The sequence below is a fragment of the Myotis yumanensis genome, unplaced genomic scaffold (assembly GCF_028538775.1).
Source record: "Myotis yumanensis isolate MYYU_CA2020_CCGP unplaced genomic scaffold, mMyoYum1.0.hap1 SCAF_20, whole genome shotgun sequence".
NCBI lineage: Eukaryota > Metazoa > Chordata > Mammalia > Chiroptera > Vespertilionidae > Myotis > Myotis yumanensis.
Window position 1 is genome coordinate 7,945,453 of NW_027223771.1, and position 20,799 is coordinate 7,966,251.

Consider the following 20,799-nt stretch of genomic DNA (forward strand, 5'->3'; position numbering starts at 1 on the left):
ATGAGAGAGAATCATGGATCGGCTGCCTCCTGCACGCCCCCTACTGGGGCTCGAGCCCAAAACCCAGGCATGTGCCCTGACCGGGAATGGAACTGTGACCTCCTGGTTCATAGGCAGATGCTCAACCACTGAGCCACACTGGCCAGGACCCTCTCTCCCTTTAAACACCAGTGGATTTTGTCCTTTCCCCTCTTCTCCTTCACCAGAGCTTGAGGGCCCCCTGGTGGAAGGTTTTATTCGCAAGGACCAAAAGTTTGGCAACTTGGCAAAGGCCTCTTCATTTATTTATTTTTGTTTTTTAATATACTTTTTATTACATTCAGAGAGGAAGGGAGAGGGAGAGATAGAAACGTCAGTGATGAGAGAGAATCACTGCTCAGCTTTGGTTTAGGGATTTTGTGCCTATGTTCATGAATGACATCCTTTAATTGTTCAGGGTTTTTTTTCTAATATTCTTGTCAGATTCTGGTGTCAAGTTTGTGCTGGTCTTCCTGTATAAAACAAGCGTGGATGTGTTCCTTCCTTTGGTCTCTGGAAAAGTTTGCGTAACGCTGATGTACATTCTTTCTTAAATATTGGAAGAATCCCCATCTGGGCCTAAGGACTGTTTTGTGGGGTTGTGTGTGAATTTTGTAATTTCACATTTCATTCTGTCTTATACAGAAGACTAGTTAGGTAGCTATTTCCTCTTGTGCCCGTTCGACAAGCTGTGTTTTCCTAGGAACTTACGCATTTTACTTACACCTTCAAATATATTGACATAGTGAGGTTATGGGCTCTTTTAAAGGTATTTTTGGTATTAAAAGTTTTTAGGAAAAAGGAAAGGCTGTGGTTAAATAACACCAACAATCTGAGAAAGGCGAGGACGTCAAAGGCGCTAGCTGTTATTCTCCTGTTACCTGCCCAATGTCTGCTTTGTCTGTGGTGACGGATTTGGGGTTGACTAGCCTGTGTCGGGGCACGTCCCCATCTATCAGTCTGTGAAACTGCTGGTAGGAATGAAGCGGGTGCCCCCCGCCCCCAGAACCCTCACTGCTCTTCAGAAGCACCCAGACACGGCTGAGATGCAGATTTCTGTTTCTCGCCCCAAAGCATTGAATTGAAATGTCAGCAGGCGCCAGGCAAGGCGTGCTTAGGTCCACAGGGAATGCTGATGGACCGATGTCCTCCTCCAGCTCCGAAAGGCAGTGAGAAAAGGGGCTGAGAAAACACCTCCCTGAGCACCTCCGAGGGCCTCTGCCGCAGGGCCCTGTTGCCAGGACCGAGTTTGGGCCCAGCCCGCAGGTGTCTGTCTGTCTACACTATGCAGAGCCAAGAGGCTCTCCCCGGTCAAGACCAACCGCCAGTTCTTGTCCGGGGTCGGTACCCCACGGCCAGCAGCCCCAGTGTCCTAACGTGGCTCCATGCCCTCTGCTCCCTGGCACGGCGTCTCTAGAGTCTGGAGGACGGGCAGATGGTCCCACACCAGGTGAGACCCGTCACCAGCTCTCAGAAGCCGAGAGGGTGCGTGCTGGACCGGCCTTTGTTTCGCGGTCAGTCATTACCATGACAGTCCCATCGGGGCCCGGTGGGCTGCGTTTTTATAAAGTCGCCTGGCACAGCCTGAGCCGTTTCCTGCAGGTGGAGCGGTTGCTCTAAAACCAACCACACACCAGCCCCACAGCTTCTCTACCTCTTGAGAGGCGGGTTAGTGCACCAGCTCCCAGAGACGGCTGACACGGGCACATCCGTTTTACCTTCAACATTCAAACAAGAAAAGAAGAACTGGAGGGGAGGGCGGCCAGTAAACGATTTTTTACCGTAAGCAGGGAGATACTTGGTACAGAGACGACACCAAAATGAATCAAAGAAAAAGTACTCTGCCAACTGAAAACATTAAAAAACAATATCTCATCGTGCTCTTCTTCCACCAAAACAATAATAATATAATAGTAATAATAGTTCCCCAGCTGTCCCCGTAAGGGAGTGCGGGCACTTTGGGCTATAACATAACATTATACGGACAATGCATGGTGCTCGTAGCGGCCAACATGACTGTGCAGAGAACACGGGCCCCATGCTTTTCTATGGTCCTCATGAGTTCTCACAAGGAGATTCCATTGGGGGAAGAATTCTGAATGGTTTTGGTTTTCGGTTTAGCCTGAAGGTTTTAAAAACATCTTTTTAGTTCAAAAGAACTAAATTAAAAAAAAAAAAAAAGACAACAACAAAAAACATCTTTTAAGTAAAACACAGTTCAGGTACCTGTCCTGCGCACAGAGCCGTCCTGCTCCCGGGGCCGCAGCCCGGTCGGCGGGGCCTACGTGGACGCGTGCACGGTGCCCACAGTCCTAGCTGTCCCTTGGCTTAAATACGGGCCCTGAGTGAAATGAGACGAAGGTGCACAGTGTGACCAAAACTGTCCGAGACACGGGGTGGGGACGGGGGTGCACGTGGTGCCCCGTTTTCCTTCTGCTGGGAGTGGTCTCTCCTCAGCCAGCAATCATCTAAGACACCCGGGGCCCGCCCTGCATGCTGGGCTCACGAGACACGCCCCTGTGGGGACTGAGAGCAGCCCCTGAGCCCCCAGCCCCCTCCATCCTCCCAGAGACGCAGGTGGCCCGGGAGCTGTCGCTGAGCTAGCACCTGCGCTTGGACCGCCTGGGGTGTTTGCCAGGCTGCCTTTGGTTCTGTTTGGCTATTTGGCAGCCTGACTGGTTACAGGGGAGATGAATGGGTAGCACCCTCCTCCTGTGTCTCAGGTTTCCTCTGGGTCAGGAGCTCACACGCATATCATGCCCAGAGGCTCCGGTTTCCTGGGTGATAGTGGCTCAGGGAGCAGCCTGACTGGACCCACTCCCCCAGGGCCCCCGGGGGGACCCCAGGGCCTGCTGGGTAGCTCTGCTGGCCTTTCAGAGAAGAAAAGGAGGACAGACCAGCACAGCAAGACAGAATGGGACCCAAACTCCCTCCCTGTGGCCATTGGGCCTGAGGGAGGAGAATTCACAGGGAATTCAGAAATTACCCTTGGGAAGCTAACAAATAAATAGTTTCAGGGTAAATGGAAAGGTCCTGCTGGGTATTTGCATTTCCAGCTATCACCAGGCAGGCTGAATGGGGAAGTTTTTAAGCTAGTGTCTCTCCTTCAGGCCCATGCAATGCCCAGCTTATCCAGGTTCTCTCTCCCAAACGGAGCTGGAATCGTAGGGGACGAGGCTCAGAGACAATAACACCAGAGTTGCCTTCTCTTGCTGGATCCTTCCTCCGACCTGTGAGGTCGGCGGGACAGGCATTCTTCCCCTTGGACAGACAGAGCGACGAGGCTGGGGTGGTTTGAAACAAGCCCCTGTCCCATCGCTACCTCTCAGTCCTTCTTGGGCAGGAGCTCTCTCTGCGGCCAAGCCCAGCGGAGGAAGTGGGCTGACAGCACTGCTGGCCCTCGCTAGGGATGGGCAAGGCGGGCGGTGCAACGACAATGAGAACCGATACGGTTCCCGGGAGAAATCTTTGAGATCTCTGACCGGTCTCAGTCCTAACTGCAGTAAATCCATGGGAACGCTTATATTTAACATTTTAACACATTCCAACAACGTTTTTGTTAAATACATCTGGAGGGGGCACTGGGAAGAGGGAGGGCGGGTCTGGGGTCCCTGTGGGTCCTGGGTTGCAGTGATGGAGGGCAGCCTGGCTTCTGTGGCCCTGGTCACACTGGCCTGAGGACCCACGTGGGCTTCCTGCTAACGGCCATGCTGACCATTGGGAAGGAGGCTCCGGTCGGGCCCGAGTCCGTTCTTCAAACAGTCTCTCTCTTTGTCTTTGGTGGCCTCTTCCTTCTTCTCTTCCTCTTCCTCTTCCTCTTCTTCGTACTCCTCGTCATCACTCCTCACATCCTGGATTTTCTGGACAAAAGAGAGAATGGACTGTGAGTGACAGCTGGCCGCCAGTCTTGAATGAATGAGCAGATAAGTGGGCCCAGTTTAGAGCTATGGCCCCCGTCAAAGAAAACCCAGCATCCAAACCACCAAACACGCACTGGGACAGAACAGGGCATGAGGCCAAAGCAAACCTCAACAAACTTAAAGAACTGACACGAGGCAAAGTATGCTTTAGGTCACGATGGAATTACACAGAAGACAGTATCAAAAATAGAATAGGAGAGCCCTAACCGGTTTGGCTCAGTGTATAGAGCGTCGGTCTGCGGAATCAAGGGTCCCGGGTTCAATTCTGGTCAAGGGCATATGCCCAGGTTTCCGGCTTGATTCCCAGTAGGGGGCGTGCAGTAGGCAGCCAATCAATGATTCCCTCCCATCATTGATGTTTCTATCTCTCTCTTCCTCTCCCTTCCTCTCTGAAATCAATAAAAGTATATTTTAAAAATAGAATAGGAAAAATCTCAAAAACTTAGAAATTAAGACACAAATCATCAATAAATCACAGAGTACATTTCGAGAAACATTAGAAAATATTTTGAACTAAAGTGAAAACACATTTCAATGTTGGTGGGATATAACTAAAGCAGTACTTACAAGAAATTTCATAGCATTAAGTGTTTATATTCGAGAAGAAGAAATAATTTATTCACAAATAAATAATTTAAGTTTATTATTAAATAATTTTGAGCTCGCCGAAACCGGTTTGGCTCAGTGGATAGAGTGTCGGCCTGGGGACTGAAGGGTCCCAGGTTCGATTCCAGTCAAGGGCATGTACCTGGGTTGCGGGCACATCCCCAGTGGGAGGTGTGCAGGAGGCAGCTGATCAATGTTTCTCTCTCATCGATGTTTCTAACTCTCTATCTCTCTCCCTTCCTCTCTGTAAAAAATCAATAAAATATATTTAAAAATAATAATAATAATTTTGAGCTCCCACCTGAAAATACTAGAAAAAAAAGAAAATAAGTCCAAAGCAAGCAGAAGGAAGAAAATCATGTAAAAAATCAATGAAGGCAGAAACAATAAAAATACAGAAAAGCAATAAAACCAAAATCTGGTTCTTTGAAAATATCCATAAAACTGATAAATCACTAGCAAGGTTGGCAAAGCAAAGAGAAGACACAAATGATCAGCAAACAGGAAGGGGAAATGCCTGTCCACACTGCATTAGTAACAGGATGCCATGAACAACTCCACAGGTAGCTATCGTACCACTCAGGTAGAGAGACCGATTTCCCAAAACTACAAACACCAAAATTCACCCTCAGTGATCTAGGCAGCCCGAACATTCAGGTGGCTATGAAAGAAATGAAACTTGTGGTTTAAATGTTTCTGAAAAAGAATTATCATCAGGTCCAGATGGTTTCACTGGCAAGTTCTATGGTTTCACCGACGCTTCTATACAGAAGAACTAATACCAAATCTCCACAGTGTCTTCCATAAAATAGGAGAGGGAAAACTTATCTACTTTTTATGAGGCCGGAATTACCCTGATACCAAAACCATACAAAGACCCTATAAGAAAAGACATCTACAGACCAATATCTCTAACAAACATAAATATAAAAGTCCTCAACAGAGTATTCCAAATCAAAACCAGAAAAGTATAAAAATAATAATACACAATGAAGTAGGATTTGTCCTAGTAATGCAAGGCTGGTTCAATATCTGGAAATGAATAAATGCAATCTATTATACTAGTAATCTAAAGAAGGAAAAATAGATGATTATTTGATAAAACTCAACATTCGTTCATGATAAAAACAAAAAGCTTAGCAAGGAACCGAAGCTAACACCATACTTAATGGTGAATGACTGACTGCTTTCCCCCTGAGATCAGGCACAAGGCGAGGATGTCCACTTTCACCACTGCTATTCCACACTGTGTTAGAGGTCTTAGTCAATGGAATAAGGCAAAAATGAAACAAAGGCCATACAGATTGGAAAGGAAGTGCCCCTGCTTGCAGATGACATGATTATCTATGGAGAAAAGCCCAAAGAATCTTTCAAAAACACTCCTAGAATTAGTAAGTTTAGCACTTAGGCTGCAAGATACAACAGCAACACAAATTCACACACACACACACACACACACACACACACACACACACACATACACACACACATACGCACACACACTTTTGATTTCTAAACACCATTGCAGTATGTTGAAAAATGTCCTCAAAGATAGTTGGTCCTAGTTCCTGGACCTTTGATTGTTGCCTTCTACGGTAAAGTCTGCAGATGTGGTTAAGTAAAGGATCTGGGGATGAGAAGATTATCGGATTCACCCAGATGGGCCCTCAGTGCCATCACAGCGTATCTGTAGGAGAGGTGGAGCAACATCTGACGCGGAGAGAAGAAATATAAAGACAGAGGCGGAGTGGAGTGGCTACAGGCCAAGGCTGACAGTCGCTAGAAGTTGGAAGAGGCAAAGCACAGATTCTCCCCTAGAGCCTCTAGCACAAGCATGTCAAACTCTCGGCCCGTGGGCGGCATACAGCCCAAAAGGAATATTTTTGCGGCCCAGCCAATATAACGGTAAGTAAAAAAACGTTTTAATAAAAATTTTGTGACTTAATTTTTACAATACCCAGTTGTACATAATTATTAATAGCCAACTACAATGTTTGCTAATGGCTGATTACTATAATTGTGTTGCGTTCATTATCCTTATGCGCCTTACACGCAGGCGCACCATTTCTCTCCATTAATACCAGCAGCGAGTATTTTAGGAGCAGATGGCCACGTCATTAGTCTTGGACTGACTTGTTTGGTGTGCACAACAGGAAATATTTTGCTTTCAGAAAACAAGAAAAATAGGTTTATTTGTGTTACGCTTATTAATTTATGCAGTTATTCAGTGTCTGGTAAGTTCACGTTCAAGAAAAGACATTAACTTCTATTAAAATGTTCTATTATTTTATGTTAACAATTATTTATTTCATCCCTTTGTATTCAGCATGTCTCTATCAAAATAAACCGACGTTTCTATGAAAATGGAAGCTTTTGGGTTTTTTTGCGGCCCACATAAACTTAAACCTTGTTTATTTGGCCTGTGTTAGCCTTTGAGTTTGACATGCTTGCTCTCGCGGGAACACAGCTCTGCCACACCTTGATTTTAACTCAAAATTGACCCCAGTGTAGGGCCTGCAGGAGGCAGCTGATCAATGATTCTCTCTCATCATTGATGTTTCTATCTCTCTCTCCCTTTCCCTTCCTCTCTGAAATCAACACAAACATATTTTTTAAAAATCAATGGGATAATCTCAGGTGAGGATTAACAAAGAAAGGCAGGCGCACACCTCCCGCCACTGGCCCAGGCTCTGTGGAGCTGCTTGAGCTGAGAGGTGAGCTGGTCCTCGAGGGCGCTCCCATCGCCCTGAGCCACAGCGTCAGCACCCTCACTTCCAGGAAGACGTCCTGCACCACACGAGACGTTGGGTAAGTTGTGGATCCCATAGTCACGAAGGTTGGGGAGCACCCCTGACATCTAGGGGGCAGTGGCTGGCACGCCGGCCGCCCCCAGTGGGCACGATGTCCAGATGGGCCGCCAGGCCGGCGTGCAGGTGAAGCCCTGGATACAATTACCTGCGCCCAGAGCCTCACGCCACTTGACACTCAAGCACAGCCATTCCTGCATGGTTTTAATATATTCTCAATTTTCCAGGAATGCAACGATGCACATAAATCAAAGGAAGACTGTGCCTTTTTTGTTCAGAACTTCACAGTTTCAGAAAAGCACGCCACCGACGGCAAGACTACCAGTGCCGCCCGAGTCCCCAGCGCGGCCCTGGGGCCGGCTGTGCGCGCAGCTGCCCCATTCACAGTCGGTCTACACAGAAGCAGATGGCATCTATCGACTACAGCATGTTGTTGAGTGAAACCATGCACACGTGTTACATATGAAATGCATATTTATCAGAAATGTCTTTCATCTCATTTCTTTTTCATTATGGTGGTGGCGGTATACTGCTTTCTGGAATGATGGCTATAGGTGAGTCATATTACCCAGGAATTTAATTTCAGGCTAGTGCCGGGGTGTGGGTCCAGCAGGGTGGAGGGCCCCAACCCGAGATGACGAATCAGGTTCAGAAAGGACTTCCTGGGACTGAGCGCTTGTGTGATGGACATGTAGGTGGTGGTGCACAACAGGAACTTGGATCATGTAAACTGGAAATTGTGTGGCATTTAATACTAACAAAACCCCAGGTTGTCTTCAAATGTACCATGTATGTGCGATCTGTAACATCACAGCCACAGGTATGAAACCCTGGAAGGGATTTTGTTTTCTGCCCTAAAAATCCTCCGTCTCCACCTGACACCTGACATCAGCTGCAGCAGCATCTGGGCGAGAGGAGGAGCGAGCTGGACGGGGAGCCAACTGCCCAGCTCCTTGGAATTCACTGGCGCTCTGTGATTTGGCACAAAGAACCAGAGTCAACAGTTATGCTGCTGCTGCTGCTGATGACAGCTAACACTTATCACGTGCTTCCTGTGTGCCAGACACTGATCGAGGGCTTCAGCCTACAGGGCAGGTAGCTCCCAATGCCATCAGCCCCATTTCACAGGTGAGGAAACTGAGGCAATGAAAAGGTCCCAGCCAGGAGGGGGGAGAGCTGAGATCTGAAGGTACGGGAGCCTGTGCTCTCAGCTAGTACCCTGATTGCTTAGCAGGAAGTTACTTGGGATTAAACAAATCATTATAAAATGTCTTCTTATGCTTTTATAAAAAGTCTAAAAACAAGTTAAAGGATTTGTCACTGCATTTTATGATTTTGATTATTCAATGCACTTAGGTACTCACTATTTTTTACTTCATACAAATATTTTAAATTAATTTTCTAGTTATTTCAAATAAAGCAGTGTTTGAGCTTGGCTGGTGTGGCTCAGTGGTTGAGCAGCAACCCTTGCACCAAGAGGCCGCTGGTTTGATTCCCAGTCAGAGCACATGCCCATGGTTTGGGCTCGATCCCTGGCTGGCGGTGTACAGGAGGCAGCCGATTGATATTTCTCTCTCATTGATGTTCCCCTCTCTCTCTCCCTCTCCTTCCTCTTCTGAAATCAATTTTTTTAGAAAGAGTAAGTGTTTGAATAAAGAATAATTAGAAAAGGAGAGGTATGACCAGTGAAGGGACTCGAGTGACTGTGTGCATTTGCTGCAGGCCTCCGTTTCCTCGTGGTTCTGAGAGGGCTCCTTTCTCTCACGCCAACGGTGCGGCTTGTGTCAAGTGTCATTCTGTGAACTCGGGACGCACTGCCTGTCAAGAGCAGATGGCTGGGGCAGGCTGCCAAGGGGCTGGCTTCTCCACCCTGGCTTCATGGCTCCTCCCTGGTGTCTTGGCTGCGCACCAGGTTAAGATGTCGCAGAGACATGCTTGAGTTGGCCCGCACCCAGCATGCTGTTTACCAAGAAGAAAAGAGAAGCTGAGGGACGATCAGGTTCTAGGGATGGTAACGAAAGCGGGCTGGGCCCCTTTAATTCTGCCGACAGCACTTCTCCTGTTTGCAGGGGAATGACAGGAGGAACACATGGGCTCGCGTGCTTCCCGCGCTGGAGTGCGGGCTGGTAGCACATCACCACGTTACCACCCGATGGGACCCTGTGAGGGTTTAGAGCCAAGGCTTGGTCTCGAGCAGCAACATGCCTGCTCACCACAGTCTGCACAAGTCACAGTCCTGAGATGACAGTGCCGTTGCTCTGGTGAGGCTGTGACCACAGAAGCCAATGGTAGGTCCTCATTCATGGTATGCACGCAATGACCCTACTGTTTAGGAAAAACAAAATCTGACTATTTCAAAAATCACTATGAAGTAGTATAAGCACTTTTGTCTTTTGCAGTCTATCATGCAAACTCATGGAGACCGTAAAAAGATTCATGAGTTATTCTGTAACTTTCCACCCCAAACAGCATGGTTTGCTTCCCCAAATTATGTATTCATTTGCATATTCAAAATTACTTAGGAAGGGCCTACCAGGCAGAAGAAACTTAAAGGGACGAATTCTCACTCTCTGTTATAAGATTTAAAAGACATTTTTGGAGGCCTACAAACTTCTGCAATCCCGTTTATTAAATATCCAAGAATTCGTCACTTGAGCAACAACTAGGTTGAGTGTGAAATACTCAATATTTATGAGATATTGTTGAAAACTGACTTGCTAGTTGTTGCTCTAAGAATGTCAACTGCCACCTCTGTCCCCTCCTCCCTGTGCCATGAATGCCACTCTGCCTGAAACAGCCTTCTTTCAAAGGCGGCCTAGGGCTTTGGAGGAACAAGCAGGTTTCACAGCCAGGTTTGCCACCGGGTGGAGAGCGGAGCGCACGTGCTCGCCAGCTGAAGTCATAGGGACCGCGGCGAGGGGCCTCCACCGCCGCTGTCAACTCGCAATTGGAAGCAGCACGACAAACCGGACTTCCTGTCCACAGCCCCCAGCCCACTAGGCTTTTAATGAGGCCTGGTACAAGCCATTAGGGATGAGACAGGTGAAAATCGAGAGGAAACCAAACAAGAATCTCTCCTGGCTTGGCGTTCTGCTCTGCGGGCTCCCTCCCGGCCTGTGGTTACTGCTCCTCGCCTGACAATGAGACAGCTCCTGCCCCGGAACAGGAGCTCCGGGAGGGCCTGACCCAAAGCTACGGGGTTCAGTCCGGGGTCCTTCCGTCCCTCCAACCCCTGGACGTGCAGCTGTCTAGCTGCTCAGTCGTATCCTTATCTCAGTCACTTCAGCTTTATCAGTCACTTCGAGATAAGACAGCTTTGGCAGAGAACAGGAAAGCTCTTTAGAATATTAATAAACTAGAACCAGTCAATGAAATATTTTCTTGGCACGCCAACCTTAACGGAGAATCTACTCTCAGGAAAACAAGCTCAGGTCAGTAATTCAGATTTTTAAAAAATTGACAACACAGCTTCCCGAATTTGGAGCTGAATGCAGATGTAGCCTGACTGCCCACACCTCTGTCTAGACCTGGAAGGGCAGACACGGTAGAAGGTCAATTATCGCCATGCCATGTAATTCTCAGCTCCTCCAGCATCACTGAGGCACATGCACTCCATGCGGTAGGAAACAGAGTTAATGAGAGAGCTGAGCAATGAGCTCATCAGACCAATGACCTACAAGTCCCTCTTTCTGATGAGGATGCGATGCTGTGTCAGGCGTGGACGGCCCAACTTTCACCCTGAAAGATCCTTTCGATCCTTGGATGGATGATTTTCACACAAAGAGGAGCTGTGATCTGATTTTTTTTTAACTTGCTCGAAGGCTCAAGTCAAGTTCCGTCGAGTCCATGAAGCGTTCCCTAGTCCCCTGGGTCAACGCCTCTCCCTAGCACAGGACACTCTGAGCGGTGGACAGCTGCTAGCAGGCAAATATTCCCCCAGATGCTGCGCGGGCTCACTGCTGAAGCCCGCTCCTCCATCCAGAACTGAACTCAAAACAAAACAATATTCTATTGTCTAAACTGTCCTATCAATTTGTTGCTTAGGAAAACAGAGGTTTTCAGAAAAAAATGATTGCCAAATGATATACAATATTTCAGAGAGTAGGAGAAAACTCAGGGGAGAACATTGTATGCAAATCAGATGCCGTCACCATAAAGCTCGTCCCAAACTGGAACAAATTTAGACCATTAGGACATTCTTTAAAAAGCAGCAATCAATTTTTAGATAAAAATCTCTTAAAATTAACTTGTCCTCTAATAAAAGCTATTTCTTTTTTTAATGTATTTTATTGGTTTTTTACAGCGAGGAAGGGAGAGGGATAGAGAGAAACATCGATGAGAGAGGAACATCGATCAGCTGCCTCCTGCACACCCCCCACTGGGAATATGCCCGCAACCAAGGTACATGCCCTTGACTGGAATCGAACCTGGGACCCTTCAGTCCACAGGCCGACGCTCCATCCACTGAGCCAAACCGGTTAGGGCAAAAGCTATTTCTTAAAAGCATCTTTGAGACCTACTTAACGAAAATTCTAGCTAAATTTAGAAAAAAAATTTTTAATAATGAGCAAAATTTTTTAAAATAGTTCTGGTTAACTATAAACTAACTAGAATGTTCCACTGTTTAGGCCTCACCATCAATCTGGCACTGAAGTCTACTTGTTAAGAATAATAATGCCCAGCTAGTGTGGCTCAATAGTTGAGTGTCAACCTATGAACCAAGAGGTCCCCACAGTTAGATTCCCCGTCAGGGCACATGCCCGGGTTGCAGGCTCACCCCCCAGTGGGTGGTGTGCAGGAGGCAGCTGATCAATGGTTCTCTCTCTCATTGATGTCTCTCTCTCTCTCTCTCTCTTGCCCTCTCCCTTCCTCTCTGAAATCAATTTTAAAAATATTTTTTTAAAAATCAATAAAAACATATATTTTTAAAAAGAATAATAAGACTTGGACAGCACTTACCTTTGTGAAAATACATCTCTTGAGCATCTTCAGGATGAAGTAACCCCAGTAAAGGTGAAGGATTTGCAGGACCATGAGCTGCAGGTTGAGGAAGATGTAGGAAAAGAAGGGCTCGAGGTAGAGCATCGGGATCACCAGCGTGCAATACAAAATCCTGGGAAACCGAACAGATGAGAGCATTTCGTTACAGTCCGAGCACTTGTGAATTTTCAGCGAGAGAACGGCTTTTTTATTCCTCCCAAGGCAGACAACACTGATTTCATCTCCATGACGTCCAGGAAATTCTCAGTAGAAAACAGTACGATAGCATTGCCTTTTATATCATTACTGGCGAGCCACAAAGAGCGGGTCTGCCTCCGGGAGGAAAGGTAAAGCCAATGGAATGTCTATAGCCTCCCAGCCCGCGCTCCGATGCTCTGGCCTCGGTTTCCTCTTTGCAAACAGGAGAGCATGCCCGGACCCTACTCCCCCTCCCAGATTGGAGAACAAACAAGATCATGCGTGGATTTATGGGGTTATTATTACCTTACGACATAGTCTCATTTATTTGGCATCAAAGGTGAATGGGGAATTCTACAAAAGTCAATTTTCCAGATAAAAGAGGCTCTGAAAGAAGCAACAATTGTATTGCTCCTCCCACTTTCTAAAGGGAACTGCGTGCTGCACGGATTTCATAAAGACTCCTGGACACGGTGTGAACCGCCCTCGACGACCCTAACACGTAGCACCTCCAGGTGCCCCTGCAGCATGGCGGGCCAGCGAGTCCCTTCCCAGGCCTCACACACTACGTCGTAGAGTTCTGGCACAGGTTTGTTTGTAAGTATTATATCCTAATTATAACCATAACTTATCCCTATGACGTAGGAAAATAAAACAGAAAGTTGCCCATAATTTTAAACAAACAGCACTGTAATTTTTGTGTACGATCCCTCAATTTTATCCTATACATATTTATGTTATTTTTTAAAATTAACACATAGCAAAATTAACTATTTCTGATGTGTTCTAGGAATTATAACGTAGCAGATTTGTGTGACCACCATTAGGATACCGACAGTTCCATCACCCCCTCCCCCTGTGCTGTCTCCGTGTAGTCACGGCCTCCCCATGCCTGACAGTGGCAACCACTCATCTGCCCTCCGTCCCTTTAATTTTATCTTCTCAAGGCCAAAAAATGGGACCATATAGCGAGTCAGCTTTGCGTCTGCCCCAGCAGTGCCTCTGGGATTCACTCAAGTTGTCCTGGGTCTCAATAGCATGTTTCTTTTTATTACCGAGTGGTCTTCCACTTCATGGACACACCACTGTTCATCTATTCACCCCTCTGTAGAACAAAGATAGCAGCCACTTTTCCATTTTATTTATGCAACTATTTTTTAAGCTTAGGAATTACAGAAAAATATAAAGAGGTTAAGTAAAAATCACCTAAAATCTCACAACTCACAGGTGAGCTAGTACGTTTGGGTGAATCTAATTTAAGACACTTTTCCTAAAAACAATAAAGGTGTTTCCCTCCCCCCTTCCCCATTACCACAAGTTGCTATAGAAGAGGGATCGCACTACTCATCTGAGTTTTGTTCCCTGCTTTTGTCACTCAGTGACATGGTACAGAGTTGTCCATGTCCATGAACATAACCTACACACCAGGGGCCAGAAACCACTGGGGAAAGGAGCAGTCAGTCAGTATTCCAGGCCTCCGGGCTATTTGGTCTCTGTTGCAACCACTCAACTCCACTCCCGCAGTGGTAAAGCAGCCATCGGCAATAAATGCATCAATCAGTGGGTGTGGCTGTGTGCCAATAAAACTTTATTAACCAAAACAGTTTGTGGGCTAGATTTGGCCTGTGAGCCATAGTTTGCTGAACGCTACCATCCTATGCAATAGCTGCACAGAATTTGATAAAAACTTGTTTTTAAAAAATTAGAATGTCCTTGATCTAAGAAATAATACAGAAGTATTTAAGACTAAAAGGATATGATGTTTGCAACTTTCAAATGGTTCAGAAAAAAATATTTCTGTATGTGTGTGTGAGTGTGTGTGTGTTGAGAGAGAAGAAAGAGAAGGAATGACGAAGCAAACAGGACAAACACTAACCAGTAAACTGGGGAAAGGGCACAGTGAGAGTTCTCTAGGACAAACTGGAACTTGTCTGGGAAGCTTGACATCATTTCTAAAGCAACAGAGGAAGGACGGAGTCAGGCTACATTGGGACGGAGGCCCCACAGCCTAAGACGCTGGGACACGAAGAGGCTGTGCTGTCCCTTCTACATGACACACAGCGGGGTGGCCGGCACGTGGGGTCAGGGCGGGAGCACTGCAGGGCGCACTGTGCAGCGAGACCCTGAACAAACACGCGGGCAACGCACTGCCTGCTCCCCAAGGGCGGCACCGGAAAGTCTGGTTCCGAGATAGCATCTGCAGCGCGGCTGGGGAGCGGCCGGCTGCCATGGAGCCTTCTCGCCCCGCACAGCCCCTCCTTCCCTCGGCGGCCAGGCTAGGCCCGGGCACCCCAGCGGGGTCCTGGAAGCTGAGCCCCGCCCAGGAGACCAGGCTCTGCCCCTGACTTGTCCTTCAGTCAGCACCTTCTGATGCACATCGGCCAGAGCCCTGCCGGGTGCCTTCAGCGCTGCCTGGTCTTTTCTTTCCTTAAAATGGTCCTCTCTCTCGTCGCCATTCCAAGCATTTCCATGTTCTCATCACCCACAGAATTCCCTTTCCTGGGAAGCATCCCAGGGGACCACCTGATGCCCAGAGGCCAGGGGTGAAAAATAAGGTTCCACAAGCATGTCTACCCTGGGAGCGAAGGAGCTGAGTATTATTCACAGTTGGAGATGATTTTGTTTTTGTAAAAAAAATTTTTTTTTAAAAGGTCCGTATTAATAGTCTTTAGCCCGGCTGGTGTGGCTCAGTGGTTGAGCATCAACCCATGACCCAGGAGGGTCACAGTTCGATTCCCGCTCAGGGCACCTGCCCGGATTACAGGTTCCATCCCCAGTATGGGGTGTGCAGGAGGCAGATCAATGCTTCTCTCTCATCACTGATGTTTCTGTTTCTCTCTCCCTCTCGTTTCCTCTCTAAAATCAATAAAAATATATATTTTTTAAAAACATAAGCCTGAGGTTTAAACACTTCTGAGTAAACATGCAAACAAATGGGGTAACCAGGCAATTCGAGTAAAGCAATTTGGACAATGCCAATTGGAATTTCTGCCTAATGTCGAGTAACAATGTTTAGAAAATCCATGTCACTCACTCTTGCTGCCCGTGACTGGGAATCAGCTGAGTAAAACCCGGTGAAGAGCAGGAGAGGGGAAGAGGGGACCCCGTGGTACAAACGCCAAAGGAAACTCCCCAGGGAAAGCGCATGTGCTCACGGCCGGGGGAAATCCAGGAAAAGCCAAAGGACGGGAGACAGGTGTAATGTGCAAGCGCCAGTCCTTTCCCGCGAAGCTTCCAGAAAAATTTCACATGGGTCTGCTTTCTCCCTGATCAACCTTTGATCTCACCCCCAAGAGCGCAACAAAGACGTTTGGAAAGACTAGTGCAACGGGGCTGCCCACTGCCTCCCACCGCGGCTCTAACACGTCTGAGCCCTTAAATCGTCTCCCCTCTGCACGTGGTTCGCTCCATGGAAAACCCCAGCCGATCTGGACGCCTAAAACAGCCTTGCGAGGAGTGTGCGGAGGGACAGGGCCCAGAGAGCTGGTTGGAACAGGCAGCAACGGGGACTCGCTTTTCCTCTTTGGCATCACAAGGTGATTGTGCGACACGTTCAAACTTTTGGGGAAACTATTTAAGCTAGAGCGCAAGGCACTGCAATGGATTCTTTCCAAAAGCATTGCAAACCCATCTCCCAAACGTCCAACAGCTCGGTGAGGTTTCCTTCCACCTCCCAGACAATGCACATCCGTCAACATCAGCACAGAAAAACCTTGATGTTTACAGTCAAGTCTGTTAAGACTGGTTGACTTGCGATCTCTAACTCCCTGAAGACAGCACACAGTGCTATGGGCCGCTCTCTGACCTCACTGGAGTGCCAAGGTCAAGACCATGCCAAATGCATGTGACTAATTCTCCTTGAAATCCAGAAATGCAGGCATGGGAATGAGTTCTCAGACGTGGGATTTTTAAAGTCAAGGATGTGTGGGAAAGCAACACGCCACCTCCACAGTCACGCAACCCCAGCACCATGGCCAGCTGTTGCCTGGGCAAGAGGACGCCTGCGTGTTGATTCTGAGACATCATGGGAAAGTGTGAGGGGAGCGTCCTTTGTTGCTAAATCAAAAGCCAACCACAGCACAATACTAGAGGCCCTCAAAGAGCTCCCCAGACTGACGTGTTCCCTGGGGCTTGCTTGTGAAATACATCCGCAAATTCTTTGAAACTGCTCCCATCAAGAAATGGAGCCTCATTTTCCTTCCCTTTCATACGAGCCGGACTCCCTGACCTGGACCCACTGCAGAAAACGAGGCTGGAATTGACTTGGTGTGACCTCTGAAGTGAGGTTTTAAGAGACGACATCTGCCTCACTCTCTATTTTAAAAATATGTTTTTATTGATTTCAGAGAGGAAGGGAGAGGGGGAGAGAGATGGAAACATCAATGATGAGAGAGAATTATGGATCCGCTGCCTCCTGCACGCCCCACACTGGGGATCGAGCCTGCAACCCAGGCCTGTGCCCTGATCAGGAATCGAACCGTGACCTCTTTGGTTCATGGGTCGATGTTCAACCACTGAGCCACAGCGGCTGAACTGCCTCAATCTCTCTTGAGCTATGAGGAGGTCAGGCCGAGGGAGGGGCCATGTGTAGCTGCTCCATCTGACGGCCCAGCTGCAGCCCTAACCAGCCATCAGCATCCACCATTGCTTGTATGTGTTTCCTCTACCATGTGGGTAAGGGAGCCTTCAAGAAAACCTCAGCTGACTTCCCAGCCACCATCTGCCTGTAACCACATGAATGCAAACCACGTAGCTGAGGCCGGTCAATTCCCAGAACCATAGCGATAATAATAATCAATAAACGTTGTACTTTTAAGAGTGAGGTCTGCAAACTATGAACTGTGGGCAAAATCTGGCCTGCGACCCATTTTCTACAGCCTGTGAGTTAAGCTGGGTTTGGCACATTTTAAAAGAAACAAAACAATACAAAGAAAAGTATGCAACAGAGACCATATGTAGCCCTCACAGGCTTAAAATCGTTATTCCATGGCCCTTTAAGGAGAAGTTTGCTCACCGCTGTCTTCAGCCACTGCATTTTCAGAAGGTCTGTTATGCGGGTACAGATAGCTGGGACACGTGGACCATAACAGGAGTCAGCGATGGGCAAACCCTGGACATAGGGTACCATGAAATTCACACTGAAAAGCCACAGCTCAACGGTTATCTGCAAGTCACTATTCATCCCCTCGTTAATTACTATCGTGCAATCTTCTGATTTCACAAGCACACTTGCTCCGCCAAAGCCAAGTGACAGTAATGTGATTCATCAACCAAGAAGAACAGAACAAGCCTGGATCTCAGATTTGATTCCAGATTAAACTCCAAAGTCTACAAGACTCATTCATCATTTTAGTAATAACAGTTGGCATTTACCGATACTATGTCACAGACACTGCTCACAACTATTTTATATGTATTATTTCAGCTAAGCCTCGTGTCGACCCTTATTTCCATTTCACAGATGAAACACTGAGGTGCAGATAAATGATCTAACCTGTTCACCATCACACAGGCAGTAAGTATAGAGCCAGGATTTGAACTCAGGACTGACTGGCATCCATGAACTTAACCACTGCACTCTGCCTCTCCCGGCCAGAAAATGTCTAATCAAGACATGCAGTCCTGGTTTAAAGAATGCAGATGTGCCCGGCTGGCGTGGCTCAGTGGTAGAGCATCAACCTAAGAACCAGGAGGTGGCGGTTCGATTACTGGTCAGGACACATGCCCGGGTCGTGGGCTTGATCCCCAGTAAGGGGCGTGCGGGAGGCAGCCGATCAATAATTCTCTCTCATCATTGATGTTTCTCCCTCTCTCTCTCTCTCTCTCTCTCTCTCTCTCTCTCTCTCCCCTCTGCCTCTCCTTTCGTCTCTGAAATCAATTAAAAATGAAAAATAAAAGAATGCAGCTGCTCCCATAGGAGGGCCGCGCCCTGTCCTCTGCCCAGACTTCCCTGGACGCTAGTCAAGGGTGCAGTCCAGCCACCAGGAATCTGGCCTTGCCCTGGCCTCCGGCTCTTTCCCCTGGAACTCAGGATCTCCAGTAGCACTAAGTTTTCTGCTGAGAGGATTGAAACTCCTAGACTAGCCCCCAAGCCCTGCTTGGTGATAAACTGTTCCTTCCAAACCATCAAAGGCTGCCTCCCACTTTTCTCCTGATTTCTGTCAACCCACACATGGAGAGTGAAGCTTTCTGCCAAAGGAATGGCTGTCAGGGAAGACACAGGTTCTCCACTGCCAGCCCTGGGATCAAGAGCCCATCAGCATCGAAAGGACACGCAAACCACTGTTGGGCCCAGGGATCGTGGAGAATGAAAAGAGTATCACTTTCCTCACCTGGGAGCTGGGAGCCCTAACAGCCGGCGGATTTGTTGTGCAGACTAGTGCCAAGACACACAGAGGGCCTAACCCAGGGGCTGGCCTGCAATAACTGGTGGTTTTAATCACTATAATTTTCACACAGAACAAGCCTCTCCTTTAAAGAGCTGGCCAAGGACACTTCACTGGAGTAACTGGAAAAGCTGTTCCTCACAAGGAAGATCCACATTCATGGGCAGGACCGAGAGCAGGAGGTGCGCCTGCCGCCAGGTCACACAGTTCCCATCTCCCTTTGTCATCAGCCTCTTCCACAGTGGAAGGCGTTAGTTTTTTTGTGAGATATATATAGATATATATATATATACACACACACACATATATGTATATATATATTCACATATATATATTCATATATATATTTATTTTTTTTATTTGAGAGAGGAAGAGAGAGGGAGATAGAAACATCAATGACGATAGAGAATCGTGGATCGGCTGCCTGCACGCCCCACAATGGGGATGGAGCCCACAACCCGGGCATGTGCCCTGATTGGGAATCGAACCGTGATCTCCTGGTTCATGGGTCGAAGCTCAACCACTGAACCACACCCGCCGTGCGGCATTGCTTTGATTATGTGAAAAGGGCCCCTTCATGTTCTTTCTCCCGCTGAACTTGGCATAAATAACTGGAGATCAAGGAAAGAACGGACAATGCTCCGACCTGACCAACGTGCCAGGCTGCCTTGGCGCAGGAGCTGACCGCAGGGCACCGTCTACTCACCAGAAGGGGAAAATGATGAGGCGGCTGATGAAAAATATGGCGGAAAAGATGAAGAACAGGGTATTGCAAGTTTGCTTCCATCCGGCGTAAGAAAACATCTTCGCAGACTGAAAACAAAGAAAAAAAAATGGTGTTCAGATAAAATGATATTAGTACACATTTCTAAAATTAGACATTTATGAATGATGTAGTGTCTGGGATTTGCTTCCAAACAATCGGGGGGAAGGTGGAGTGTGAGTGGGGAAACAGGTGAAACAAGATTTGCGATATTGGTAACTTACGTGTGGGGTTTTTTGTTAATCCTCACCCAAGGGTATTTTTTCCATTGATTTTTTTTTAGAGAGAGTGGGGGAGGGGGGGGACAGAGAGAGAGAAACATCGATGTGAGCGAGACACACTGATTGGTTGCTTCCCACACACGCCCCAACCAGGGCTGGGGATCGAGCCCACGACCGAGGTACGTGCCCTTGACTGGAACTGAACCTGCGAGCTTTCCGTCTGTTAGCCACTGAGCCAAACCAGCTATGGCTATTTTGCTGTGTTTTTTACCGAAGGTCCTCAGAACATCTAACAGCAATGAGCTCAACTTTACAACATACCTAAGGGTCAGGTAGGGCTTCTGTTACAGCTAAGGATGGAAAGCCTGGCTGCCTAAGGAGTTGTCTGGTGTCAGTGACAGGGTGAGGGGGAGGGGGGCTGGCAGGGACAACGTTGGGCTTATGTTCGCCTCCAATGTGTAAGTCCCTTTAAATAACACAATGAAGCTGTTTTCTTAGTGGACACACAGCAAAGCCCGCTGAACTGGAGGGTTTAGAAGCAACAGAGTAGCATAAAGTCCTTAGGTCCCGGCCAATGTGGTCACACTCAGGCAGGTCACTGAGACAGGATCAGAGAGCGGGGTGATTACAGCCACGACGGCCACGTTCAGGGGGCAGCACGTGGAAAAGAAACCAGGCACCAGCCTTTGGCTAAGCCGACTGCTGCCCTGAAGGGAATGTAATCATCTTGACCTTCAGACTGGGATTTACATGGCTAATAATGATTATATACAAGAAACAAAGTGTTCTACACAGCTCATATTTTAATAGTAGACAGTTGCTTTGAAATGGCTTCTGGTTACGTCTGGAACAGGGTTTGGCGAATTAAAGTGCAGTCTACAGGCTAACGCTGGTCAGCTC

General features: G+C 47.7%; 1 protein-coding gene across 2 annotated transcripts in view; it reads right to left on the minus strand.

The window, feature by feature from the left end:
* Positions 1 to 1,779: 1,779 nt before the first annotated feature.
* Positions 1,780 to 20,799, minus strand: part of CERS3 (ceramide synthase 3) — a 58,352-nt gene continuing 39,332 nt past the window's right edge. For both annotated transcript variants that reach the window (XM_070400511.1, XM_070400510.1), the window contains 3 exons: positions 19,622 to 19,728; positions 12,311 to 12,464; positions 1,780 to 3,878 (listed from right to left, as the gene is read on the minus strand). In XM_070400511.1, coding sequence (XP_070256612.1) covers positions 3,717 to 3,878; positions 12,311 to 12,464; positions 19,622 to 19,728 — 423 coding nt within the window. In that variant the 3' untranslated portion in view covers positions 1,780 to 3,716. The remainder of the gene's footprint in view (positions 3,879 to 12,310; positions 12,465 to 19,621; positions 19,729 to 20,799) is intronic.